The sequence below is a fragment of the Tachyglossus aculeatus genome, chromosome 11 (genome assembly GCF_015852505.1).
Source record: "Tachyglossus aculeatus isolate mTacAcu1 chromosome 11, mTacAcu1.pri, whole genome shotgun sequence".
In the NCBI taxonomy this organism is placed as follows: Eukaryota; Metazoa; Chordata; class Mammalia; order Monotremata; family Tachyglossidae; genus Tachyglossus; species Tachyglossus aculeatus.
Window position 1 is genome coordinate 3,910,135 of NC_052076.1, and position 27,900 is coordinate 3,938,034.

The following is a 27,900-nucleotide window of genomic DNA, read 5'->3' on the forward strand; positions in this document are numbered from 1 at the left end:
ATGAGGAAGTTCATCTCTTTTGATGTTGTTAAGTGGGAACTTTCTTTGGAGAGATCCTTTGGTTTGATGAGAAGCAGCGTGGCTCAGTGGAAAGAGCCCGGGCTTTGGAGTCAGAGGTTATGGGTTCGAATCCCGACTCCGTCACATGTCTGCTGTGTGACCTTGGGCAAGTCACTTCACTTCTCTGAGCCTCAGTTACCTCATCTGTAAAATGGGGATTAAGACTGTAAGCCCCACGTGGGACAACTTGATCACCTTGTGTCCCCCCCCCCCCCCAGCGCTTAGAACAGTGCTCTGCACATAGTAAGCGCTCAACAAATGCCATCATTATTATTATTATTATTCTAGACTGTGAGCCCACTGTCGGGTAGGGACCGTCTCTATATGTTGCCAGCCTGTACTTCCCAAGCGCTTAGTCCAGTGCTCTGCACACAGTAAGCGCTCAGTAATTACGATTGAATGAATGAATGAATGAAAGAGCCCCGGCTTGGGAGTCAGAGGTCGTGGGTTCTAATCCGCCGCTTGTCAGCTGGGGGACTTTGGGCAAGTCGCTTCACTTCTCTGGGCCTCAGTTACCTCATCTGGAAAACGGTGAGCACCACGAGGGACAACCTGATAGCCTTGTATCTACCCTGGCGTTTAGAACAGTGCTTGGCACTGTTATCAATCAATCAATCAATCAATCGTATTTATTGAGCGCTTACTGTGTGCCGAGCACTGGACTAAGCGCTTGGGAAGTACAAGTTGGCAACATCTAGAGACGGTCCTACCCAACAATGGGTTCACAGTCTAAAAGGGGGAGACAGAGAACAAAATCAAACATACTAACAAAATAAAATAGAATAGATATGTACAAGTAAAATAGAGTAATAAATATGTACAAATAATATGTGATAGAGTAATAATAGAGTGATAAATGTGTTATCGACAGGTAGGGAGCAAAATAAGTTAACCGGTGTAAATCGGCCGCAGGGTTCGAGAACCCAAGGTGGTGACGCGGATAGGAATAATCAATCAATCAATCGTATTTATTGAGCGCTTACTGTGTGCCTCATCATCATCATCATCAACATCAATCGTATTTATTGAGCGCTTACTATGTGCAGAGCATTGTACTAAGCACTTGGGAAGTACAAGTTGGCGACATATAGAGACAGTCCCTACCCAACAGTGGGCTCACAGTCTAAACGGGGGAGACAGAGAACAAAACCAAACATACTAACAGAATAAAATAAATAGGATAGATATGTACAAGTAAAATAAATAAATAAATAGAGTAATAAATATGTACAAACATATATACATATATACAAGTGCTGTGGGGAAGGGAAGGAGGGAAGATGGGGGGATGGAGAGGGGGACGAGGGGGGGAGAGGAAGGAAGGGGCTCAGTCTGGGAAGGCCTCCTGGAGGAGGTGAGCTCTCAGCAGGGCCGAGCAGAGCACTGTACTAATGAATCGGAGACCTGATTACCTTGTAACCTCCCCAGCGCTTAGAACAGTGCTTAGCACATAGTAAGCGCTTAATAAATGTTATTATTATTATTATTATTATTACAAATCGGCAACAGAGACAATCCCTCCTCAACAACGGGCTTCCAGCCTAGAACTATTATTATTATTAGAGAAGCAGCGTGGCTGAGAAGCAGCGTGGCTCAGTGGAAAGAGCCCGGGCTTGGGAGTCAGAGGTCATGGGTTCAAATCCCGGCTCCACCACTTGTCAACTGTGTGACTGTGGGCAAGTCGCTTCACTTCTCTGGGCCTCAGTTCCCTCATCTGGAAAATGGGGATGAAGACTGTGAGCCCCACGTGGGACAACCTGATCACCTTGTAACCTCCCCAGCGCTTTGAGCAGTGCTCTGCACATAGTAAGCGCTTAATAAATGCCATTATTATTATTATCATTATTATAGTAACCCCGCCCCTTCCAACCGCCGTCCCACCTAAGTCCCGCCCCTCCCCGGTCTCGACCAATCGGGGCCCCGCTCCCCCCCCCATTCCCGTCCCGTCCAATCCGGGCTCCGCTCCTCCCAGGCCCCGCCCATTCCCGACCACGCCCTTCATTGTCCCGTCCAATCCGGGCCCTGCTCCTCCCTGTCCCGTCCAATCCGCGCCCTGCTCCTCCCTGGCCCGTCCAATCCGGGCCCCGCCCCTCCCCGGCCCCGTCCAATCCGGGCCCCGCCCCTCCCCGGCCCCGTCCAATCCGGCCCCTTCCATCCCCGGCTCCGTCCAATCCGGGCCTCGCCCCTCCTGGGTCCCGTCCAATCCGGGCCCCGCCCCTCTCCGGTCCCGCCCAATCAATCAGGTCCCCGCCCTTCCTCGGTCCCGTCCAATCCGGGCCTCGCCCCTCCTCGGTCCCGTCCAATCCGGGCCCCTCCCCGGACCCGACCAAACCGTTCCCCGCTCTTCTCCAGCCCCGTCCAATCCGGGCCCTTCTCCTCCCCGGCCCCGTCCAATCAGGGCCCGGCCCCTCCTTGGCCCCGCCCCCCCGGTCCCGTCCAATCCGGGCCCGGCCACTCTCCGGTCCCGTCCAATCCAGGCCCTTCTCCTCCCCGGCCCCGCCCTTCGTCGGCCCCGCCCCGGCCCGGTCCCGTCCAATCCGGACCCGGCCACTCTCCGGCCCCGTCCAATCCGGGCCCCGCCCCTCATCGGCCCCGCCCTTCATCGGCCTGGCCCCGCCCCGGTCCCGTCCAACCCGGGCCCCGCCCCTCCCCGGTCCCGTCCAATCCGTGCCCGGCCCCTCTCCCGCCCCGTCCAATCCGGGCCCCGCCCCTCTCCAGTCCCGTCCAATCCGGGCCCCGCCCCTCCTCGGCCCCGCCCCTCCCCGGTCCCGTCCAATCCGTGCCCGGCCCCTCTCCGACCCCGACCAATCCGACCCCGCCCCTCTGCAGCCCCGTCCAATCCGGACCCCGCTCTTCTCCAGCCCCGTCCAATCCGGGCCCCGCCCCTCCTCGGCCCCGCCCTTCCTCGGCCCCGCCCTTCCTCGGCCCCGGCCCTCCCCGGTCCCGTCCAATCCGTGCCCGGCCCCTCTCCGACCCCGTCCAATCCGGACCCCGCCCCTCTCCGGCCCCGTCCAATCAGGGCCCCGCCCCTCGTAGGCCCCGCCCCTCCCCGTTCCCGTCCAAACCGTGCCCGGCCCCGCCCCCTCAGGCCCCGTCCAATCCGGGCCCCGCCCCTCTCCATCCCCGTCCAATCGGGGCCCTTCTCCCCTCCGTCCCCGTCCAATCAGGGCCCGGCCCCTCTCCGTCCCCGACCAATCGGGGCCCGGCCCGTGCCGGGTCCCGCCGGTTCAGTTTCGTTTACCGGCTGCCGCGGCGGGTGCGGTCGGCGGGACGCCGGCGCGGGTCGTTGCGGAGCGGGATGGCGGGGAACGGGAATGGGAATGGGAATGGGAATGGAAGCGGGAACGGGAGCGGGAGCGGGAGCTCCGCCCGCCTGTGCCGGGCCGTGGGCGGCCCCTCCCCGGGCTGCCCGGGCCAGTGCGGCCGCCTGCACCTGTGCCGTTATTTCCTCCTCGGGGGCTGCCGACAAACCAAGGCCGGGTAAGGACCCCCCCCCCGAAAACCTCCAATCAATCAATCAATCATCAATCATATTTATTATTTTAGACTGTGAGCCCGCTGTTGGGTAGGGACCGTCTCTAGATGTTGCCAACTTGTACTTCCCAAGCGCTTACCACAGTGCTCTGCACACAGTCAGCGCTCAATAAATACGATTGATTGATTGATTGAGCGCTTACTGTGTGCAGAGCACTGTGCTAAGCGCTTGGGAAGTCCAAGTGGGCAACGTATAGAGTAAAGGAAAGAGCCCGGGCTTTGGAGTCAGAGGTCATGGGTTCGAATCCCGGCTCCGCCACTTGTCAGCTATGTGACTTTCTCACCGCCTCCAGGAGGCCTTCCCAGACTGAGCCCCTTCCTTCCTCTCCCCCTCGTCCCCCTCTCCATCCCCCCCATCTTACCTCCTTCCCTTCCCCACAGCACCTGTATATATGTATATATGTTTGTACAGATTTTTTTTACTCTATTTATTTATTTATTTATTTATTTGTACATATCTATTCTATTTATTTTATTTTGTTAGTATGTTTGGTTTTGTTCTCTGTCTCCCCCTTTTAGACTGTGAGCCCGCTGTTGGGTAGGTACCGTCTCTAGATGTTGCCCACTTGTACTTCCCAAGCGCTTACTACAGTACTCTGCACACAGTAAGCGCTCAATAAATACGATTGATTGATTGATTGAGCGCTTACTGTGTGCAGAGCACTGTACTGAGTGCTTGGGAAGTACGATTTGGCAACATATAGAGAAAAGAGCCCGGGCTTTGGAGTCAGAGGTCATGAGTTCGAATCCCGACTCTGCCACTTGTCAGCTGTGTGACTTTGGGCAAGTCACTTCTCTGGGCCTCAGTTCCCTCATCTGGAAAATGGGGATGAAGACTGTGAGCCCCCCCCGTGGGACAACCTGATTTCCCTGTAGCCTCCCCAGTGCTTAGAACAGTGCTTTGCACATAGTAAGCGCTTAATAAATGCCATTAAAAATATATAGAGAGAGAGAGAGACAGTCCCTACCCAACAGTGGGCTCACAGGCTACCGATCGACCTACGCATCAGGCACAAACTCCTCACCCTCGGCTTCCATCCCCCCCCCCCCCCCCCCCCCGGCCTTTACCTCCTTCCCTTCCCCACAGCACCTGTAGATATGGATATATCAATCAATCAATCGTATTTATTGAGCGCTTACTGTGTGCAGAGCACTGGACTAAGCACTTGGGAAGTACAAGCTGGCAACATATAGAGACGGTCCCTACCCGACAGTGGTCTCACAGTCTAGAAGACATGTATATATGTTTGTACAGATTTATTACTCTGTTTATTCATTTATTTTACTTGTACATATCTATTCTATTTATTTTATTCCGTCAATATGTTTGGTTTTGTTGTCTGCCTCCCCCTTCTAGACTGTGAGCCCGCTGTTGGGTAGGGACCGGCTCTAGATGTTGCCGACTTGGACTTCCCAAGCGCTTAGTACAGGGCTCCGCACACAGTAAGCGCTCAATAAATAAGATTGATTGATTGATTGAGCCTCCCGCTATGCCCGGAATGCCCTCCCTCCTTTTATCTGCCAAGCTCGCTCTCTTCCTCCCTTCAAGGCCCTACTGAGAGCTCACCTCCTCCAGGAGGCCTTCCCACACTCAGCCCCCGCTTCCATCCGCCCGTCTTACCTCCTTCCCTTCCCCACAGCACCTGTATATATGTATATATGTTTGTACATATTTATTACTCTATTTATTTTACTCGTACATATCTATTCTATTTTATTTTGTTAATATGTTTGGTGGTGTCCTCTGTCTCCCCCTTCTAGACTGTGAGCCCACTGTTGGGTAGGGACCGTCTCTAGATGTTGCCGACTTGGACTTCCCAAGCGCTTAGTCCAGTGCTCTGCACACAGTAAGTGCTCAATAAATACGATTGATTGATTGATTGAGGGTGGAGTCCCGGTCTCTCCAGGGAGGGCCCGCGAACAGGCTGGCTCTTGGAGTACCGGGGGAGATGGGGATGGGGAGGGTGGGCGTGCGCTCTGACTGCTCCCCGATCTCGGCGGCTTTCCAGGAAAGCGTGTAAATACGGCCACAGCTTCCGATCGCCTCATAATACGACGGTGCTGCTACGCCACGGAATCCAGAACCTGAGCGACGGCCAGCTGCGCCTGCTGCTGCTGCAGAACGACCTCTCGCTGCTGCCCGAGGTGCGGACGGTTCTCCCCCCCTTGTCCTCCCTACCCCCTTACCTCCAGAGGGGTGCAGTGAAAAGTTGGGGGGTCACTTTTCATTGTGACGGGCGGGGAAAGGGGACGGGGCCGATGTCCCACCCTCCTGAACCCGAGAGCCATCTCCTTCAAGGAGTCCTCCCGGATTGGCCCGTCGTGCCCCTCGCCTCTCCGTCAGGGGCTAGCCACCAAACACGAGAAGCCGCACGGCTTAAGGGCCACGAGCACGGTCTTGGGAGCCGGAGGATCATCATCATCATCAATCGTATTTATTGAGCGCTTACTGTGTGCAGAGCACGCGCTTGGGAAGTACAAATTGGCAACAGATAGAGACGGTCCCTTCCCAACAGTGGGCTCACAGTCTAAAAGGGGGAGGATGTGGGTTCTAATCCCGGCTCTGCCGTGCGACCTTATCACTTCGCTTCTCTGGGCCTCCGTTTCCTCCTCTGTCAAATGGGGATGAAGACTGTGAGCCCCCGCCGTGGGACAACCTGATAGCCTTGGCATCTCCCCCCAGCGCTTAGAACAGTGCTTGGCACATAGTAAGCGCTTAGAGAAGCAGCGTGGCTCAGTGGAAAGAGCCCGGGCTTGGGGGTCAGAGGTCATGGGTTCAAACCCCGGCTCCGCCAGCTGTCGGCCGTGGTAACTTCTCTGGGCCTCAGTGACCTCATCTGGAAAATGGGGATTAAGACCGTGAGCCCGCTGTGGGACAACCTGACCGCCTTGTGACCTCCCCAGTGCTTAGAACAGCGCTTCATAAATGCCGTTATTAACCAATACCATCATTATTATCAACGGAGCCCCGAAGGGAGCACGGACAGAGCGGGGAACGCCATCGTCCATTCAGTGGTATTTATTGAGCGCGTACGGCGTGCGGAGCACTGTACTGAGCGCTTGAGAGGGGGCGATACGGCAATCAGCGGCCCACCACGAGCCCCCCGGGGGGCTTGCCTCCCCTTTTCTGCCCCCCAGGTGTGCCTGCATTATAACAAAGGGGACGGGCCCCACGGCGCCTGCACCTACAAGAAGACCTGCGGGAAGCTCCACGCCTGCCAGTTCTACCTGCGGGGCACCTGCCGCTTCAGCCAGGGCTGCAAGCGATCCCACCACCTGCTCGGCCCCGAGAACGTGGAGAAGCTGGAGAAGTGGGGGGTGAGCCCCGACCTCATGGAAGCGCTCCCCTCCGTCTACCGGAACGCGTACGCCATCCAGCTCCGGACCCTGCTGCCCAGCCCCGGGCCGGACCAGCCGACCGATAGATCGACGGGATTTACATTCCGTCTGGACCGTAAGCTCGTTCGGTCGGTTCGGTCGGGTTTATCGGGGGGTGCGGAGCGCCGGACCGGGCGCTTGGGAAGGTACGGTCCGGCAGTGAAGAGAGACCAGTCCCTGCCCGTGTTGCCAATTTGTACTTCCCAAGCGCTTAGTACAGTACTCTGCACATAGTAAGCGCTCAATAAATACGATTGATGATGATGCCCACAGCAAGCTCACCGTCTCGGGGCGGGGGAGACGGACATCAGTACAAGTAAACAGACATCAGTATGAATAAAACGACAGATATAATTATAGTAATAATAATAATGGTGGCATTTATTAAGCGCTTGCTATGTGCAAAGCTCTGTTCTAAGCACTGGGGAGGTTACAAGGTGATCAGGTTTCTCTGTCTCCCCCTTTTAGACTGTGAGCCCACTGTTGGGTAGGGACTGTCTCTATATGTTGCCAGTTTGTACTTCCCAAGCGCTTAGTCCAGTGCTCTGCACACAGTAAGCGCTCAATAAATACGATTGATGATGATGATGATGATGATGATCAGGTTGGCCCACGGGGGGCTCACAGTCTTCATCCCCATTTTACAGATGAGGGAACTGAGACGCAGAGAAGTTAAGTAATAATGATGGTATTAAGCGCTTGCTATGTGCAAAGCACCGTTCGAAGGACTGGGGAGGTTACAAGGTGATCAGGTTGGCCCATGGGGGGGCTCACAGTCTTCATCCCCATTTTACAGATGAAGGAACTGAGGCCCAGAGAAGTTAAGTAATAATGATGGTATTAAGCGCTTGCGATGTGCAAAGCACCGTTCGAAGCACTGGGGAGGTTACAAGGTGATCAGGTTGGCCCACGGGGGGCTCACAGTCTTCATCCCCATTTTTCAGATGAGGGAACTGAGGCCCAGAGAAGTTAAGTAATGATGATGGTATTAAGCGCTTGCTATGTGCAAAGCACCGTTCTAAGCACTGGGGAGGTTACAAGGTGATCAGGTTGTACCACTGGGGGCTCACAGTCTTCATCCCCATTTTTCAGATGAGGGAACTGAGGCCCAGAGAAGTTAAGTAATGATGATGGTATTAAGCGCTTGCTATGTGCAAAGCACCGTTCGAAGCACTGGGGAGGTTACAAGGTGATCAGGTTGTATCACGGGGGGCTCACAGTCTTCATCCCCATTTTACAGATGAGGGAACTGAGACGCAGAGAAGTTAAGTAATAATGATGGTATTTGTTAAGCGCTTACTATATGCCAAGCACTGTTCTAAGAGCTGGATAAAAATGGTATTTGTGAAACACTTACTATGTGCCAAGCACTGTTCTAAGCACTGGATAATAATGGTATTTGTTAAACGCTTACTATGTGCCAAGCTCTGTTCTAAGCGCTGGATAGTAATGGTATTTGTTAAGCGCTTACTATGTGCCAAGCACTGTTCTAAGCGCTGGGGGAGCTACAAGATTATCAGGTTGTCCCACGTGGGGCTCCCAGTCTTAATCCCCATTTTACAGATGAGGTCACTGAGGCTCAGAGAAGTGAAGTGACTTGCCCAAAGACACAGCCGACAAGTGAGAGGCAGCGTGGCCCAGTGGAAAGAGCACGGGCTTGGGAGTCAGAGGTCATGGGTTCGAATCCCTGCTCTCCCACTTAGCTGTGTGACCTTGGGCAAGCCACCTAACTTCTCTGTGCTTCAGTTACCTCATCTTTAAAATGGGGATTAAGGCTGTGAGTCCCACATGGGACCACCTGATCACCTTATATCCCCCCCAGTGCTTAGAACAGTACTTTGCACATAGTAAGCGCTTAACAAATACCAATATTTTTATTATTACTATTGTTATTATTATTATTATTAAGAGGCGGAGCCGGGATTTGAACCCACGACCTCTGACTTCCAAGCCCGGGCTCTTTCCACGAAGCCACGCTGCTTCTCTGAGTGCTGTGGGGCGGGGAGAAGGGGGAAAAGCAACGGGAGGGAGTCAGGGTGGTGCGGAAGGGAATGGTATTTGTTAAGCACTTACTATGTGCTAAGCACCGTTCTAAGCGCCAGGAAAGATACAAGACAATCAGGTTGTCCCATGTGGGGCTCAGACTCTTAATCCCCATTTTACGGATGAAGGAACTGAGGCCCAGAGAAGTTAGTGAGTTACCCAAGGTCAAACAGCAGACACGTGGCGGAACCGGGATTAGAAGCCAGGTCGTCCGACTCGGGTCCGTGCTTTATCCACTAATCCATGCTGCTTCTAGCGCTCAATAAATACCGGTGATTTAGTGAGCGCCTTATTCTGTGGCAAGCGCCGGGACGGGTACAGTACAGTCAGCTCAGGCCCTGCCCCCGCCCCACGCGGAGCTCGCGGTCTGAGGGAGGAAGAACGAGGCCCTTATCCTCCTTTTACCGATGAGGAGATTGAGGCTCGGGCAAGTGAAGTGACTCCCCCAAGGTCACACAGCAGACAGGTACATATTTATTACTCTATTTATTTATTTATTTTACTTGTACATTTCTATCCTATTCATTTTATTTTGTTGGTATGTTTGGTTCTGTTCTCTGTCTCCCCCTTTAAGACTGTGAGCCCACTGTTGGGTAGGGACTGTCTCTATGTGTTGCCAATCTGTACTTCCCAAGCGCTTAGTACAGTGCTCTGCACATAGTAAGCGCTCAATAAATATGATTGATTGATTGATTGATTGGCCGACTCGCAGTTTCTCCGGGGTTTGGCAGGCACCTTCTCCGGGCCTCAGTTCCCTTCCTGGGGAAATTTTGGAAGGTGGGGTATATGATGGACTGCTCTTCCGCGTAGTAACGATGGCATTTATTTAGCACTTCTTAGGTAACCCAGCGCTGTGCCAAGTGCTCACCCTGTCCGTGCTTCCCCAGTGACAGAGACGAAAGGGAGCGCGGACCAAACCACCCCCTCCGAGCCCGCCAGCCAGCAGGAAGCCGATCAGATCTGCCTTTACCACATCCGGAAAAGCTGCAGCTTCCAAGGTGAGACCTGTCCCGTGCCGACCTTCCAGGGATGCCAGGCCCAGCTACCCGCTCGGCCGCCCGGGCTCGAGATGCGCTGAGGAACGGCCGCTTGCTCGCCACTGTGGCCACCGCGGGGCCTAGGGGTGTGAGCCTTTTAGACTGTGAGCCCACCTTTGGGTAGGGACTGTCTCTAGATGTTGCCAACTTGGACTTCCCAAGCGCTTAGTACAGTGCTCTGCCCACAGTAAGCGCTCAATAAATACGATTGATGATGATGATAGGGGGAAGACCGTGGACGAGAGGACCTGGATTCTAATCCTGGCTCTGCCAAACACTTCCTGTGTGACCTTTCTCCCCCTTCTAGACTGTGAGCCCACTGTTGGGCAGGGACCGTCTCTCTGTGTTGCCAACTTGGACTTCCCAAGCGGTCTGCACACAGTAAGCGCTCAATAAATACGACTGAATGAATGAATGAATGACCTGGGGCAAGTCACTTAACTTCCCTGTGGCCTAGTTACCTCCTCTGTCAAATAGGGATTCATTACTTGTTCTCCCTCCTACTTACGCTCTGAGCCCCCATGCGGGACAGGGACTGTGTTCAAACTAACTTGTCCCTGCCCCAGCGCTTAGAACAGTGTTAACACATAGTAAGCGCCTAACAAGTACCGTAAAACAAACCAATAGGCCTGGAACCAGTGGGGCCAGCCTTGCACTTCCCCTGCCGTGAGTCAGCCGGGCTGGAGAGACCCGTCACATCGTCCTCGGCTAGAGCCGGCTCTTCCATCCCTGGTATTTGTTAAGCGCCTACTCTGTGCCAAGCACTGGGCTAGATACAAGATAATCTGGTCAGGCACACTCCCCGTCTCCAAAGGGACTCGCAGTCCAAGGGGAAGGGAGAACTAGTAGTTTATCCTCATTTTCCAGTTGAAGAAACCGAGGCACGGAAAAGTTAAGTGACTTGCTCCAGATCACGCTCCCCCTTTTAGATTGTGAGCCCACTGTTGGGTAGGGACTGTCTCTATATGTTGCCAATTTGTACTTCCCAAGCGCTTAGTACAGTGCTCTGCACATAGTAAGCGCTCAATAAATACGATTGATGATGATGATGATCACACGGCAGGCCAGTGGCGGAGCTGAGGTTAGAACCCAGGTCTCCGGGCTCCCACCAGGCAACCCTCCTTCACCTCACCTGAGTAATACTTTGGTTTCTCTTCCTCGGGTGGGCTTCTCGAGCATGGCTCCGCCTTGGCCCAAGACCCTTTTGTACCCCAAGTTCAGAGTGCATGGGTTTGATTCAGAGAAACAAGCTTTTATTATTATTATTATTATTATTATTATTATTATTATTATCATTATTATCATCATCGTTATTATTACTATTATTATCATTATTATTATCATTATTGTTATTATTATCATTGTTGTTGTTGTTCATTGTGTTTAGATCACAAGGGGCTGGCCTTAACACGCTGGCTTTAGTAGAAAGAGCAAGGACCTCATAGAAGACCTGGGTTTTTATCCCAGCTCTGCCGCTGGACTGTTGCATGGCCTTGGGCCGGTCATTTTAATCAATCAATCAATCAATCGTATTTATTGAGCGCTTACTGTGCACAGAGCACTGTACTAAGCGCTTGGGAAGTACAAGTTGGCAACATTATAGAGACAGTCCCTACCCAACAGTGGGCTCACAGTCTAGAAAATTTTACTTCTCTTTGCCGTAGTAATAATAATAATGGTAATTGTTAAGCGCTTACTATGTGCAAAGCACCGTTCTAAGCACTGGGGAGGATACAAGGTGATCAGGTTGTCCCACGTGGGGCTCACAGTCTTCATCCCCATTTTCCAGATGAGGGAACTGAGGCACAGAGAAGTGAAGTGACTTGCCCAAAGTCACACAGCTGACAAGCGGCAGAGCCGGGATTTGAACCCATGACCTCTGCCTCCCAAGCCCGGGCTCTTTCCACGGAGCCACACCTTAGTCCCCCATCTGAAAAGGGGGGATTAAGTACCAGTTCTCCCTCTCCTTTAGACTGTGAACCCCACGTGGGACGGAGCCTGGGTCCAAACTGATTACCTTGTGTCTTCCCTAGTGTTAAGTGCGGTGCTCGGCACGTAATAAGTGCTCGATAAATGCTATTATTATCGTTATTACAAGTAGTTGCAGTAGTAATAAGAATCAGAGCATTTCCTTTCGTTTGCCTTTGAATTTTAGACAAGTGTTTCCGAGTTCATTTTCACCTGCCATATCGCTGGCAGTTCCAGGATGGAGCCGCGTGGAAGGATTTTGAGGCTATGGAGCCCATCGAAAAAGCCTATTGTGACCCTACAATGAGGAGGTATGGACTCGGGGCCTCCCTGCCTCCGCTCTGGGGCCCACGGTGGCAGCGGGACCTTGTGGGACCTGCTCCGTCGCGGCATCCCGGCATCCCGGGGGGGAGATTAGACGTCCTGTGGACTGGCCCGGCCTGCCCAGAGTCTTCTTAAGCACTTACTACGTGCCATGTTCCGTACTTAAATCCTCACATCCACCAAATTAGCTCTCTTCCCCTTTTCAAATCCCTACTGAGGGCTCACCTCCTCCAGGAGGCCTTCCCACACTGCGCCCCCCTTTTATCCTCTGCCCCACCTCCCCTCCCCACGGCCCCTACCCCCTCCCTCTGCTCTACCCCCTTCCCTGCCCCACAGCACTTGTGTATATTTGTACATATTATTCCATTTATTTTATTAATGATGTATACCTATATACTAATAATGGCATTTGTTAAGCGCTTACTATGTGCAAAGCACTGTACTAAGCGCTGGGGAGGCTATAAGGTGATCAGGTTGTCCGACGTGGGGCTCACCATCTTAATCCCCCTTTTACAGATGAGGTAACTGAGGCTCAGGGAAGTTAAGTGACTTGCCCAAGGTTACACAGCAGACGTGGTGGAGCCAGGATTTGAACCCATGACCTCTGACTCCAAAGCCCAGGCTCTTTCCACTGAGCCACGCTGCTTCTCTAGTGTATATAATATATATATATATATACACTATATATATATATATACATATATGTAGTGTATATGATATACATATATATATACACATATATGTAGTGTATATGAAATATATATTATTCTATTTATCTGTTTTGATGCTATTGATGCCTACTTGTTTTGTTTGATTGTCTGTCTCCCCCTTTTAGACTGTGAGCCCAATGTTGGGTAGGGACTGCCTCTGTATGTTGCCAATTTGTACTTCCCAAGCGCTTGGTACAGTGCTCTGCACGTAGTAAGCGCTCAATAAATACGATTATTGATGATGATGATGATCTGTTGCCGACTTGTACTTTCCAAGCGCTTAGCACAGAGCTCTGCACACAGTAAGCGCTCAATAAATTCGATTGACTGACTGACGTCCGGGCCGTGGGACCCGTTGCTCCCGCTTGGGACTTCTTCTCTCCCTCCTTCCCTCTCTTTAAACTTGCCAGACCTCAGCAATTCTCCCCTTCAGAGCCTCCAGATAGCCCCCCGCTTCCTGAAACTTTCCCAAATCGATTCTTCCCTTTCCCAGAGGCCGAGACAGAGGCTCGGGACAGAGGAGGGAAGGAAGGGGGTCAGTTGAATAAAACCTCGTGGAAGCGGGGCTCCTCTGGCCCGGATGCTGGCCGGCGGCCGACTCTGGTGTGCCGAAGCCGACACCGGCCCGCCTCAGATGTAGCCCGACCGTCAATCACTTCTATTGATTGAGCATTCGCTTCTGCGGAGCACCGAACTCAGCACTTGGGAGAGGTCAATAAAGTTCGGAGACGTGCTCCCTGCCCTCAAGGAGCTTATAGCCTTCTGTGTGCAGAGTAATAATAATAATGATGGCATTTATTAAGCGCTTACTATGTGCAAAGCACTGTTCTAAGCGCTGGGGAGGTTACAAGGTGATCAGGTTGTCCCACGGGGGGCTCACAGTCTTCATCCCCGTTTTGCAGATGAGGGAACTGAGGCCCAGAGAAGTGAAGTGATGTGCTTGGGAAGTACAAGTTGGCAACATTATAGAGATGGTCCCTACCCAACAGTGGGCTCACAGTCTAGAAAATTTTACTTCTCTTTGCCTTAGTAATAATAATAATGGCATTTATTAAGCGCCTACTATGTGCAAAGCACTGTTCTGAGCGCTGGGGAGGTTACAAGGTAATCAGGTTGTCCCACGGGGGGCTCACAGTCTTCATCCCGTTTTGCAGATGAGGGAACTGAGGGACAGAGAAGTGAAGTGACGTGCCCAAAGTCACACAGCTGACAATTGGCGGAGCCGGGATTCGAACCCCTGACCTTGGACTCCAAAGCCCGGGCTCTTCCCACTGAGCCACGCTGCTTCTCGAGTACTGTACTAAACACTTGGAAGAGGGCAGTAGAGTCAGCAGATGCGATCCTGCCCTCATCGTCGTCATCGGTGGTGTTCATTGAGCGCTTATTATGTGCAGACTGTGAGCCCACTGTTGGGTAGGGACTGTCTCTATATGTTGCCAATTTGTACTTCCCAAGCGCTTAGTACAGTGCTCTGCACATAGTAAGCGCTCAATAAATACGATTGATGATGATGCAGAGCACTGTACTAAGCACTTGGGGAGGAGCTACTGCGTGCCAAGTACTGAACTAAGCACTTGGGAGAGTGCGGCAGAGTTGGAAATCGTGATTACTGCCCTCACTTACAATCTAGCTAAAATTAATTACTGGTAGGGAGAAGCAACAGAGATAAAAGATAGGTGCATAGGGGTCCTGGGTGGAAGATGGGGTGAGAAGCAAGTGCTTAGATAATAATAATAATAATGGCATTTGTTAAGCGCTTACTATGTGCAAGGCACTATTCTAAGCGCTGGGGAGGATACAAGGTGATCAGGTTGTCCACGTGGGGCTCACAGTCTTCATCCCCATTTTACAGACGAGGGAACTGAGGCACGACCGGGAAGTGCAGAAGTGGCAATAGGTGGAAAAATAGGGAGATGAGCAGTTAATCAGGAAAGACCTCCCAGAGGAGAGGTGGTTTCAGAAGGTCTGGGAAGATGTGGAGAGCAGCAGTCAGCCGGTCGTGATGGGGAGGGAGGGAGTTCCCGGCAGAAGGGCCCTGGTTCGTTCATTCATTCAATAATAATAATAATGGCATTTGTTCATTCATTCAATCGTATTTATTGAGCGCTTACTGTGTGCAGAGCGCTGGACTAAGCGCTTGGGAAGTACAAGTTGGCAGCATCTAGAGACGGTCCCTACCCAACAACGGGCTCACAGTCTACAAGGGGGAGACAGACAACAAAACATATTAACAAAATAAAATAAATAGAATAGTAAATATACAAAATAAAATAAATAGAATTGTCAATATAATAAAATGAATAGAATAGTAAATATATAAAATAAATAGAATAGTAAATATAATAAAATAAATAGAATAGTAAGTCTAAGCTGTTTCTCTGCCTGCTCCTCAGGGGCAGGACCGTGTCTACCGGAGAAGCAGCGTGGCTCAGTGGAAAGGGCCCAGGCTTGTGGGGCTCACAGTCTTCATCCCCATTTTACAGACGAGGGAACTGAGGCACGACCGGGAAGTGCAGAAGTGGCAATAGGTGGAAAAATAGGGAGATGAGCAATTAATCAGGAAAGACCTCCCAGAGGAGAGGTGGTTTCAGAAGGTCTGGGAAGATGTGGAGAGCAGCAGTCAGCCGGCCGTGATGGGGGAGGGAGGGAGTTCCCGGCAGAAGGGCCCTGGTTCGTTCATTCATTCAATAATAATAATAATGGCATTTGTTCATTCATTCAATCGTATTTATTGAGCGCTTACTGTGTGCAGAGCACTGGACTAAGGGCTTGGGAAGTACAAGTTGGCAGCATCTAGACACGGTCCCTACCCAACAACGGGCTCACAGTCTACAAGGGGTAGACAGACAACAAAACATATTAACAAAATAAAATAAATAGAATAGTAAATATACAAAATAAAATAAATAGAATTGTCAGTATAATAAAATGAATAGAATAGTAAATATATAAAATAAATAGAATAGTAAATATAATAAAATAAATAGAATAGTAAGTCTAAGCTGTTTCTCTGCCTGCTCCTCAGGGGCAGGACCGTGTCTACCGGAGAAGCAGCATGGCTCAGTGGAAAGGGCCTAGGTTTTGGAGTCAGATCACGGGTTCAAATCCCGGCTCCGCCAACTGTCGGCTTTGTGACTCTGGGCAAGTCACTTGACTTCTCTGGGCTGCAGTTACCTCATCTGTAAAATAGGGATTAAGACCGTGAGCCCCCCGTGGGGCAACCCGATCACCTTGTAGCCTCCCCAGCGCTTAGAACAGTGCTTTGCACATAGTAAGCGCTTAACAAATCCCGTCTCTCGAGGGGCCGGCCGCGCTCTCGGCCTCCTCTTATCCGTGCAGCCCCACGCGGAAGCTCCGTCCATGACCCGGAGAGCCAGCCGGCCAAGCAGTTAGTGCTACTTACTGAGCACTTAGTATGTGCCGAGCACCCCGCAGGACCATAGAATATTTATTCTATTTATTTTATTTTGTTAATATGTTTTGTTTGGTTCTCTGTCTCCCCCTTCTAGACTGTGAGCCCATTGTTGGGTAGGGACCGTCTCTAGATGTTGCCAACTTGTACTTCCTAAGTGCTTAGTACAGTGCTCTGCACACAGTAAGCACTCAATAAATACGATTGAATGAATGAACAAATGCCATTATTATTATTATTATTATTATTATTACAGAGTCTACCGCTCATTCATTCACTCAATCATCTTTATTACCCGCTTACTGTGTGCAGAGCACTGTATTAAGCGCTTGGGAATGCACGGTACAACAATAAACGGTGACGATCCCGGCCCACGATGAGCTCTTGCGCTCAATATGGGGCTGTGCCTAGAGTTGGGGCTCAATAAATCCTGCAGAGTGCTCTTTTCCATCGTGTCTCAGTGGAAAGAGCCCGGGCTTTGGAGTCAAAGGTCATGGGTTCAAACCCCGGCTCCGCCAGTTGTCAGCTGTGTGACTTTGGGCAAGTCACTTCACTTCTCTGGGCCTCAGTCACCTCATCTGTAGAGTGGGGATGAAGACTGTGAGCCCCCCTGAGGGACAACCCTGATCACCGTGTAACCTCCCCAGCGCTTAGAACAGTGCTTTGCACGTAGTAAGTGTTTAATAAATGCCATCATTATTATTATTATTATTTTCCCGTTCAGTATTTGGGGCCCAGTGCGTTCCCCCTCCTGAAAGTGGCGGAGCGAGTTACCTTTATGGAAAAGCACCACTATTTCCTGGAAGGCTGTCGTGAAGTGAATGTTGTCGTAACAATATTTCTGGATCTTCAGTATGAGAGTCAGCTCGGACTGACCCGGAGTAGTAAAGGCAGCAAGTAGAGGGCTGCATTGCTTCAAGAGCTTGGTGGTTGTCTCTGCCAGGCCGTGCCCAATCAATCAATCGTATTTATTGAGCGCTTACTGTGTGCAGAGCACTGTACTAAGCGCTTGGGAAGTACAAGTTGGCAACATATAGAGATGGTCCCTACCCAACAGTGGGCCTCGTCAGCTTCCTGTCTTCCCCAGGGTTCTGGTCAGAGAGCCGGCGGGCCAGGTGGCCTGCCTGGACTTCGAGGGCATGAGTTGGGGCTCCGGCCGGGCCCGGCGCCTCTCCACGGCCTCGTCGCTCACCAAGCCGCCGCACTTCATCCTCACCACCGACTGGCTCTGGTTCTGGGAGGACGAGCAGGGCCAGTGGCGAGAGTACGGCCTGGAGGTCAGAGCGGCTTGGGGTCGCGGCAAGGGGGAGGTGGGAGGTTACGGAGGCCCGGCATCGCCGGTGGGGGAGGCTGGAGGTCGGGGCCGAGGGGCCGCGTTGGAGGTCATAACGGCCCGGGGTCGCCGGGAGGAAGGGTGGAGGCTGGAGGCCAGGGTGGCCTGGGGTCGTGGGGGGCTGGGGAGGGCGGGAAGGGTGGAGGCTGGACTGGGGATGCGGCAGGGGGACACCAGCCTTGCCCCGGTGCCAATTCCAGGCACCCCGATCCCCTGACGAAGCCCCTTCCCCAGCCTGCAGGGTGGCCATCCCCGCCCTCAGCCCCAGTGTGGCCCCACGCACTGGGCGGCCTCGGTCTCCCTTCCACGTCCCTCCGTGGCGGGGTCCTGAGTTGCCCCCCGACCCCCGGGGTCGCTCCCTAACAGGGCCCGAAGCAGTCCACCGCCTCCATCTCCAGCCAGGATCTCGAGAAGGCCTTCCTGGACGGGGCGGCCCCCACGCTACAGTTCAAAGCCGGGAATCACGCGTACGAGTTCGACTTCAAAGGTACCGCCCGGCCCCCCCACGCGGCAGCGCGGCCCTTCGTGGGCCCCGCCATCCTGGGGAGCCTGTTCTAGGGCTCTGGTGGCCCTCTGCCCTAGGGATCTACCAGCCTGCAGCCCTGGTCAAACAGTCAGTGGTATTTATTGAGCGCTTACCATGTGCAGAACACTGTATGTTCTTGGTGGTGGTGGTATTTTTTTTAATGGCATTTATTAAGCGCTTACTATGTGCAGAGCACTGTTCTAAGCGCTGGGGAGGTTACAAGGTGATCAGCTGGTCCCACGGGGGGCTCACAGTCTTCGTCCCCATTTTCCAGATGAGGGAACTGAGGCCCAGAGAAGTGAAGTCACCCAGCTGACAATTGGCGGAGCCGGGATTAGAACCCATGGCCTCCGACTCCAAAGCCCGGGCTCTTTCCACTGAGCCACGCTGCTTAGCTCTTGGAAGAGTACAGTGTATCAAATATAACAGACACATTCCCTGCCCACAAGGAGCCTACAGCCTAGAGGGGAAGGCAGCCACTAAGAGAACTAAATAAATTACAGAGCTGTACATAAGTGATGTGGGGGTGGGCGGAGGGGTGACTAAAGGGAGACACGGAAGGGAGTTGAAGAAAAGGAAAAGAGGACTCGGGGAAGTTCTAGGGTCGTGAGGGGGGTTGCGGAGGTGCCGATGGGAGCGTTTGCCCGAAAGATTCCCCTGGGTAGGAGCCAAGTTCAGGGGAAGGGCTTCGGGGAGGCGGGAGCCCAGACCTCCAGGGTTCCTGCCTTGGGGCAGTGGAGTCTGAGCCGGTTTTAGGAGTGGGCTGGGGTCCGGAGAGCCTCGTCCCCGAGGTCCCAACTCCGCCCCCTTCCCCCCTACCGCTCTGGTCCCCCAGAGTCAGCCCCCCGGGCCGGCAGAGAGGCTGGGCGAGGTAGAAGCACAAAAGGCCGGACGGAGGGCGCCGCGGCTCCCATCGACCGGCAGTCCCGACCCGGGCCGGGGGGCCGCCGCGGGCAGCTTCGGGGGGCCGGGGTTCACCTGGTGACCACCTTACAGCCATGGTTCAGAAGAACCTGCACTGCGGCACCCAGCGGAAGGCGTGTCGGAGGCCCAGATTCATCTCGGAAGGGGACGTGGTGAAAAAGCTGGCGAGGTGAGCCTCCCGGAGTCCAAAAACCAGAAATGAACCCACACTGCCTTGCCCAGTTTAGGTGCATCCGGTCTGTGGGACACTGGGTCCACTGTTGGGTAGGGACTGTCTCTATATGTTGCCAATTTGTACTTCCCAAGCGCTTAGTACAGTGCTCTGCACATAGTAAGAGCTCAATAAATACGATTGATGATGATGATGATGGGTCAGGTGCCTACCGGTGGTGGTGGTATTTATCAAGCACTTACTACGTGGCAGGCACTGTACTAAGCACTGGGGTGGATACGGGCCATTTGGATTGGACACAGTCCCGGTCCCCCATCACAGTCTTAATCCCCATTTTACAGATAAGGGAACTTAGGCCCAGAGAAGGGAAGCGACTGACCCAAGGTCACACAGCAGACAAGTGGCGGAGCTGGGATTAGATCCCAGATCCCTCGGCCTCCCGGGCCCGTGCTCTGTTCACGAGGCCGTGCTGCTTCTCAGTGCGGGGTGCTTGGGAGCCTGCAACTGAAGTAGAAGACACCATCCTTGTCCTCGCGGTGCTTTCTGTGTTCCCGGGCAAGGAGGGGCCCCGGGAGCTGGGACCCGGTGGGCGGTGGAGCCGACGAACGGCCGGGCCCCTGAAGAGAAAAGCCGTTCTCCTCACTGTACCTCGCTCTCGCCTGTCCCGCCATCGACCCCCGGCCCACATCATCCCCCGGTCCCGGAATGCCCCCAATCCCTCTGCCCATCCGCCAAGCTAGCTCTCTTCCTCCCTTCAAGGCCCTGCTGAGAGCTCACCTCCTCCAGGAGGCCTTCCCAGACTGAGCCCCTTCTTTCCTCTCCCCCTCGTCCCCCTCTCCATCCCCCCGTCTTACCTCCTTCCCTTCCCCACAGCACCTGTATATATGTATATATGGTTGTACATATTTATTACTCTATTTATTTATTTATTTATTTATTTATTTTACTTGTACATTTCTATTTTATTGGTATGTTTGGTTCTGTTCTCTGTCTCCCCCTTTTAGACTGTGAGCCCACTGTTGGGTAGGGACTGTCTCTATGTGATGCCAATTTGTACTTCCCAAGCGCTTAGTACAGTGCTCTGCACATAGTAAGCGCTCAATAAATGCGATTGATTGATTGATTGATTGACGGCGCCCATCGCTCTGAAAAGCCATGCAGGATGCGGACGAGATGTGGGGGCAGGCAGGGGGCTTCTGCTCCCGGGAGGCGGACGGGGTCCCCTAACAATCCGTTATTTTCCCCTTGACAACGTCCAGCGACTCTCAGGGTCAGAGTCCTCAGAGCATCCCGGCCCACTGGGACAGGTCAGCTGTTCCCGACCCAGGCTACAAGGTAGGAACTCGCCTTCTCCTTGTGGGGGTGTCCATCACCACCCCCCAAGCCCACTCTCCCCCTCCGTGCCCCTTCCTCAGTCGCAGTGCTGGGACTCCGGGCACGGCTGTTGAATCTGCCTTTTCTGCCCTGGGCAGCCCTGGAGGGATTGTGCAGATCCGCTGATGTACAGCCTGTGCTGGGTCATGAGGGGAGAGTCACAGGTGGGGAGGGAAGATATCAGGGGTGTCTGGTGGTCCATGCCGGGTCACTGGGGCAGAGGCGGGGATGGAGGGGAGAGTCGAGTGTTGGATAATAATAATGATGATGGCATTTATTAAGCACTTACTACGTGCAAAGCACCGCTCTAAGCCCTGGGGAGTTTACAAGGTGATCAGGCTGTCCCACGAGGCGCTCGCAGTCTTAATCCCCATGAGGTAACTGAGGCCCAGAGAAGTTAAGTTGCCCAAAGTCACCCAGCCGACAAGTGGCGGAGCCGGGATTTGAACCGGTGACCTCCGACTCCAAAGCCCGGGCTCTTTCCGCCGAGCCACGCGGCTTCCCGCTGACGCACAGTCCGTGCCGAGTCCCTGGGGGAGAGTCGGGTGGAGAGGAGACTCAAGGGCGTTGGGTGGTTCGCATTGGGTCCCTAGGGGAGAGTCGGGGTGGAGAGGAGACTCGGGGGCGTCAGGTGGTCCGCGTTAGGTCACTGGGGATGAATCAGGGATGGAGGGGGGGGTGTCGGCTGGTCCGTGCTGGGGCACTGGGGTGACGTCTGGGTTGGAGAGGGGAGAGTCCGAAGTTTCTGGTGGTCCATGCTGGAGACAGAGTCCTGGGATCAACAGGCCGTGAGGCGGAGGCAGTGGCGTTGCTCATTTTTGATCATCCTCCCGCTCCGTCTCTTTCAGCTGATTCCCCTGGCTGCGTCCTCAGAGGAGTACCAGAAGGTCCAGGGGCTCTTCCAGCGTACCATGCCCAGCCTCCATATCTGGAGCATCCAGAGAGTCCAGAATGTGGCCCTGTGGCAGGTCTATCAGTGGTAGGTGGGAAGGCATCTCGGGGCCAGGGTGGCTGCAGTTGGGAATCCTGGCTCTGACTTTTCCTCTCCCCGGACAGGGGCCCCGTAGATGCCAAGTGATATAACCCGGCAATCCATCAACCCGTCCCCCTTCTAGACTGTGAGCCCGTTGTTGCGTAGGGACCGTCTCTAGATGTTGCCAACTTGTGCTTCCCAAGCGCTTAGTCCAGTGCTCTGCACACAGTAAGCGCTCAATAAATACGATTGAGTGAATGGTATTTATGGAGCGCTTACGGTATGCAGAGCGCTGGACCAGACACTTGGAAAAGCACAGTGTGACAGAGTTTCGTAAACACGATGCCTGCCCACAAGGAAATTACAGTCTAGGAGGGGACACAGATACGGGGATGGAAGCCACTGAGTTCCCCTGGCTCCTGGAGGGCTGGGAAACTCCGACCTTTTAGACTGTGAGCCCACTGTTGGGTAGGGACTGTCTCTATATGTTGCCAATTTGTACTTCCCAAGCACTTAGTACAGTGCCCTGCACATAGTAAGCGCTCAATAAATACGATTGATGATGAGGATGATGACCTCGGTTCTGGGCTTGCCCGTGGATGGGGTGGGGCCAGTGGTTGGCCTTCTGGTGGAGAGTACGTGGGGCCAAGAGTCAGGGGAACCAAGTTTCAATCACAGCTCTCTCACTGGCTTGTCGCGGGGCCTTGAGCCATCACTACCCTCTCTGGGCCTCCCTTTACCCATCTGTAAAACGGGGGTAAGAAAATTGTGAGCTCTGCGGGGGACAGAAAATGTGTCCCTCTCACTAGCCTGTGAGACCCACGCAGGCAGCCACGTTGACACGGAAACAGGGTCTGGCGTTCCAGTGGCATGGGGTACTCGGCTCTGGAACCTCCGTTCTGTCTCAAGGGTTGTGGCAGGGGAGGTGCTCATTTGAGCAAATTTCCACGCTCCTCCTTCCCTCCCAGCCTGGTGGCAGTCCCTAATGCCCCTTGGCTGGCACCACCGATCAATCATTCAATCAATCGTATTTACTGAGCGCTTACTGTGTGTGGAGCACTGTACTAAGCGCTTGGGAAGTCCAAGTTGGCAACATATAGAGACGGTCCCTACCCAACAGTGGGCTTACAGTCTGGAAGGGGGAGACAGAGAACAAAACCAAACATATTAACAAAATAAAATAAAGAGAATAGATATGTACAAGTAAAATAAATAAATAAATAGAGTAATAAATATGTACAAGCATATATACATATATACAGGTGCTGTGGGGAAGGGAAGGAGGTAAGGCGGGGGGATCATCATCATCATCATCAATCGTATTTATTGAGCGCTTACTGTGTACAGAGCACTGTACTAAGCGCTTGGGAAGTCCAAGTTGGCAACATATAAAGACAGTCCCTACCCAACAGTGGGCTCACAGTCTAAAAGGGGGAGACAAAGAACAAAACCAAACATACTAACAAAATAAAATAAATAGAATGGATATGTACAAGTAAAATAAATAAATAAATAGAGTGATAAATATATACAAGCATGTATACATATATACAGGTGCTGTGGGGAAGGGAAGGAGGTAAGATGGGGGGATGGAGAGGGGGACGAGGGGGAGAGGAAGGAAGGGGCTCCTGGAGGAGGTGAGCTCTCAGTAGGGCCTTGAAGGGAGGAAGAGAGCGAGCTTGGCGGATGGGCAGAGGGAGGGCATTCCAGGCCCGGGGGAGGCCGTGGGCCGGGGGTCGATGGCGGGACAGGCGAGAACGAAGCCTAATGGTGAGGAGATTAGTGGCAGAGGAGCGGAGGGTGCGGGGTAGGCTGGAGAAGGACAGAAGGGAGGTGAGGTAGGAGGGGGCGGGGTGATGGACAGCCTTGAAGCCCAGGGTGAGGAGTTTCTGCCCGATGCATAGGTTGATTTGGAGCCACTGGAGTACCACTGGGCATTTTTTGAGTTGGTGCTGCCCTGCACTGGTGGCCTTGGGCCCAGGAGTGGCAGCAGGATGGGTGTTGTGCGGGCTCGGGGGCCGGACGGGGGGCAGCAGCTGCAGCAGGCCTCTGCCTTGGGCATGCAGGCAGAAGGAGCAGATGAAGAAGAGCAACGGTGGGCAGGAGGTGGATGAGCGGCAGCTGTTTCACGGGACCAGCCAGAAGCACGTCGATGCCATCTGCCAACACAACTTCGACTGGAGGATCTGTGGGCTGCATGGCACTGCCTACGGCAGAGGTAACTCCCTGCCCCTGCCGGACCACCGTCCATCCCAGAGAGGCTCCGGGCTCTCCCGGGGCTTCAGAGAAGCAGCGTGGCTCAGTGGAAAGAGCCCGGGCTTTGGAGTCAGAGGTCATGGGTTCAAATGCCGGCTCTGCCAACTGTCAGCTGGGTGACTTGGGGCAAGTCACTTAACTTCTCTGTGCCTCTGTTACCTCATCTGGAAAACGGGGATTAAGACTGTGAGCCCCCCGTGGGACAACCTGATCACCTTGTAACCTCCCCAGCGCTTAGAACAGTACTTTGCACATAGTAAGCGCTTAATAAATGCCATCATTATTATTCAGGGGGCTCTGCCTCCATTCTGGGGCGGGGGTGGCCCGGGTCCCCAGGCCTGGGAGGGGGCCCGGTCCTGGAGGTTGGTTCTCCCAGAGCCCCGCTTCATCAGCCCCGGTGCCCCTGGAAGATCAGGGGTGGGTTCATCCATTCGTTCATTCATCAATCGTATTTATGGAGCGCTTACTGTGTGCAGAGCACTGTACTAAGCATTTGGGAAATACAAGTTGGTGACAGGTTGGGTTCAGAAGTGGGGTGGACTTGGACACCTGTTATTGATTTATTTTCTATATTTTTTAATGGTACTTGGGAAGTGCTTACTCTGTGCCTCATCATCTCGCCGCCCCCCCCCCCCCCGCCCACCTTGCTGATTTTCTACAGCACAGCCCACACACTTAACTCCTCTAAAGCCAGCCTATTCATTCATTCAGTTGTATTTATTGAGCGCTTACTGTGTGCAGAGCACTGGACTAAGCACTTGGGAAGTACAAGTCGGCAACATATAGAGACGGTCCCTACCCGACAACGGGCTCACGGTCTAGATGGGGGAGACAGACAACAAAACAAAATGTGTAGACGAGCCTACTCACTTCTACTCACTTGTACCTCGATCCTGTCTGTCACCGAGCCGACCTCTCGCCCGTGTCCTGCCTCTGACCTGGAATGCCCGCCCTCTTCGTACTCATTCATTCATTCCATCGTATTTATTGAGCGCTTACTGTGTGCAGAGCACTGGACTAAGCGCTTGGGAAGTCCAAGTTGGCAACATATAGAGACGGTCCCTACCCAACAGCGGGCTCACAGTCTAGAAGGGGGAGACAGACAACAAAATAAAACGTATTGACAAAATAAAATAAATAGAATAAATATGTACAAGTAAAATAAATAGAGTAATAAATCCGTACAAACATATATACATATATACCGGTGCTGTAGGGAGGGGAAGGAGGTAAGGCGGGGGGGATGGGGAGTGGAAGTGGGGGGCTCAGTCTGGGAAGGCCTCTATTCATTCAATCGTATTTATTGAGTGCTTACTTTCATTCATTCATTCAATCGTATTTATTGAGCGCTTACTGTGTGCAGAGCACTGTACCAAGCGCTTGGGAAGTACAAGTTGACAATCTGACAAGACAGTTACTCTCCCCCTCTTTCAAAAGCCTTATTGAATCAATCAATCGTATTTATTGAGCGCTTACTGTGTGCCGAGCACTGTACTAAGCGCTTGGGAAGTACAAGTTGGCAACATATAGAGACGGTCCCTACCCAATAGTGGGCTCACAGTCTAAAAGGGGGAGACAGAGAACAAAACGAAACATACTAACAAATTAAAATAAATAGAATAGATATGTACAAGTAAAATAAATAAATAGAGTAATAAATATGTACAAACATATATACATATATACAGGTGAATTATATATTGAAGGACTACCTCCTCCAAGAGGTCTTCCCTGACTAAGCCCTCCTTTCCTATTCTCCCTCTCCCTTCGGCGTCGCCCTGACTTGCTCCCTTTATTCACCGCCCCAGCCCCACAGCACTTATATACGTAGCCATTATTTATTTGTTTATAGTACTGTCCCAATGACCTTCTAGACTGTCAGCTCACTGTGGGCAGGGAGTGTTTCCCGAGCACTCAGTACAGTGCCCTGCACTCAGTAAACACGATTGAAGGATTGAGTGATTGAAGATGGAGCTGATGGGGAGGAGGATGGAAGGAGGACAGAGATCATTGGGGAGGAGGGGGAGAAAGTCTCTTAGACTGTGAGCCCACTGTTGGGTAGGGACTGTCTCTATATGTTGCCAACTTGTACTTCCCAAGCGCTTAGTCCAGTGCTCTGCACACAGTAAGCGCTCAATAAATACGATTGATGATGATGATGGGGAGGACAACTGGGAAGGTGATGGAAGGGAGGGTGGGGGGAATGAGGGAAAGGCATTAGAGGGCAAGCGTTTCTCCCACTGTTCCCAACCTGATTATCATTCATTCAATCATATTTATTGAGCGCTTACTCTGTGCAGAGCACCGTACTAAGCGCTTAAGGACAAAATTGACCCTTCCGCAGTCGGAAGAAATTCGCTGTGAGCCGGATTCGAACCTGCGTGGGAAAACCCCATCGGATTTCAAGTCCAACGCCTTAACCCCTCGGCCATCGCAGCACAGTTTATCCTGTATCTGCCCCAGCACCTAGCTCAGTGCTTAACAATATCCCATAATGTCAGCGGGGGCGGAAGTAAGGAAGCCATCAGTCGGTGGTATTTATTGAGCGCTTACTGCGAGCAGAGCGCTGTACTAAGCACTTGGGAGAGTACAGTGTAACAATAAACACATTCCCCGCCCCAAAGGAGCTTACCCCGTAGAGGGATTCAGGGCTCGGTCCTGGATGGCGGGGCCCCGGGGCCCCTCCCCTCCATCCCCTAACCTAGCTTTTCTGTCCCCGCTATAGGAAGTTACTTTGCCAGGGACGCCTCCTACTCCCACCATTACAGCAACGTGGAGCTGAGCTACCGGATCATGTTCCTGGCCCGCGTCCTGGTGGGCGAGTTCACCCAGGGGAGCGCTTCTTACCTCCGCCCCCCACCCCGGCCTGGGGCCTCCAGTGGCTTCTTCCACAGCTGCGTGGACAGACCCAGCAGCCCGTCCGTCTTCGTGGTCTTCGAGAAACACCAGGTGTACCCGGAATATCTGATCAAGTACTCGTACTCGCCCCCGTTTTTGTCCTCCGCCTAACCCCGACCCGTGATCCGGGGAGGGATGGGCCCATCCGACCGCCGCCACCCCCTCAACCCTTGGGCTGAAGCGGGGTAGTGTGGGAAGAGCCATCACCACCGTCATCTGTGGCATTCATTAAATCAATCAGGGGCCTTTACCGAGCTCTGGGTACACAGCATTCCCCTAAGCGATAGGGACCGTTCAATACCAGAGTTGGTAGGTACGAAACGTTTACTTTGTTCCCGTCACAGTTAAGTGCCGAGGAGGAGAAGCACGTGGGGACTGAGAGGGAGAGGGCGGGTATCTCAGTTGTTCTGTGCCACGGTTTTCTCAACAGTCCCTTGAAGTTATTGAGCACTTTCCGCGTGCAGGGCACTGTACTAAGCACTTAGAAGAGAACAATATAACAGAGTCGGTAGATCTGTTCCCTGCCCACCTACAAAATAGGGATGAGTGATTTGTGGCAGGCCAGTGACAAGAGCCGAGGTTGGAACATCAGAATGCCCAGCCCTGACCGTTCGAGCAGCCCGTCACGGCGGCTAGTGGCCGGGGGGCACTCCTATGGCATTGGGCTGAGCCAATATTTTCCCTTCCCTCGGCTTTTTCTCCCAGGGGAGGCTTGCCCGCTGGCGAGGGAGAGGGTGGAGAGGTCGCGGGGGCTCCTGTGCAGCTGCAGAGGAGGACAGGGGCTGCCGGGATCATTGCCCCATCCCCGACCGCTCCCCAACTCGGGGCTTTCCACAGTGACCCTGGGGAGGGACCCGGGTCAGCGGGGTGGAAGGTGGACACTGCTGCGAAACTGCAGTGGGGGTGGAAGGAGGTGGGATCCTGCTCCCCGGAGCACCAGACGGACTTTCTGATTTCATTGTTTCTGGTGGATCGTGA

At 53.2% G+C, this 27,900-nt stretch overlaps 1 protein-coding gene and 1 non-coding gene across 2 annotated transcripts; one reads left to right on the forward strand and one right to left on the reverse strand.

Moving 5' to 3' along the window:
- Window positions 1-27,659, forward strand: PARP12 (poly(ADP-ribose) polymerase family member 12). The gene is made up of 14 exons (XM_038753542.1): window positions 1-32; window positions 2,890-3,092; window positions 3,228-3,540; window positions 5,604-5,739; window positions 6,733-7,048; window positions 9,903-10,013; window positions 12,208-12,331; window positions 17,554-17,743; window positions 18,166-18,286; window positions 19,322-19,418; window positions 20,681-20,756; window positions 21,644-21,774; window positions 23,835-23,986; window positions 26,750-27,659. The coding sequence occupies exons 1-14, from the start codon at window positions 1-3 to the stop codon at window positions 27,031-27,033; spliced, it is 2,286 nt and encodes a 761-aa protein (XP_038609470.1). The 3' UTR covers window positions 27,034-27,659.
- Window positions 26,381-26,462, reverse strand: TRNAS-UGA. The gene has a single exon. It is a non-coding gene; the product is annotated as a tRNA-Ser (tRNA).
- Window positions 27,660-27,900: the final 241 nt, after the last annotated feature.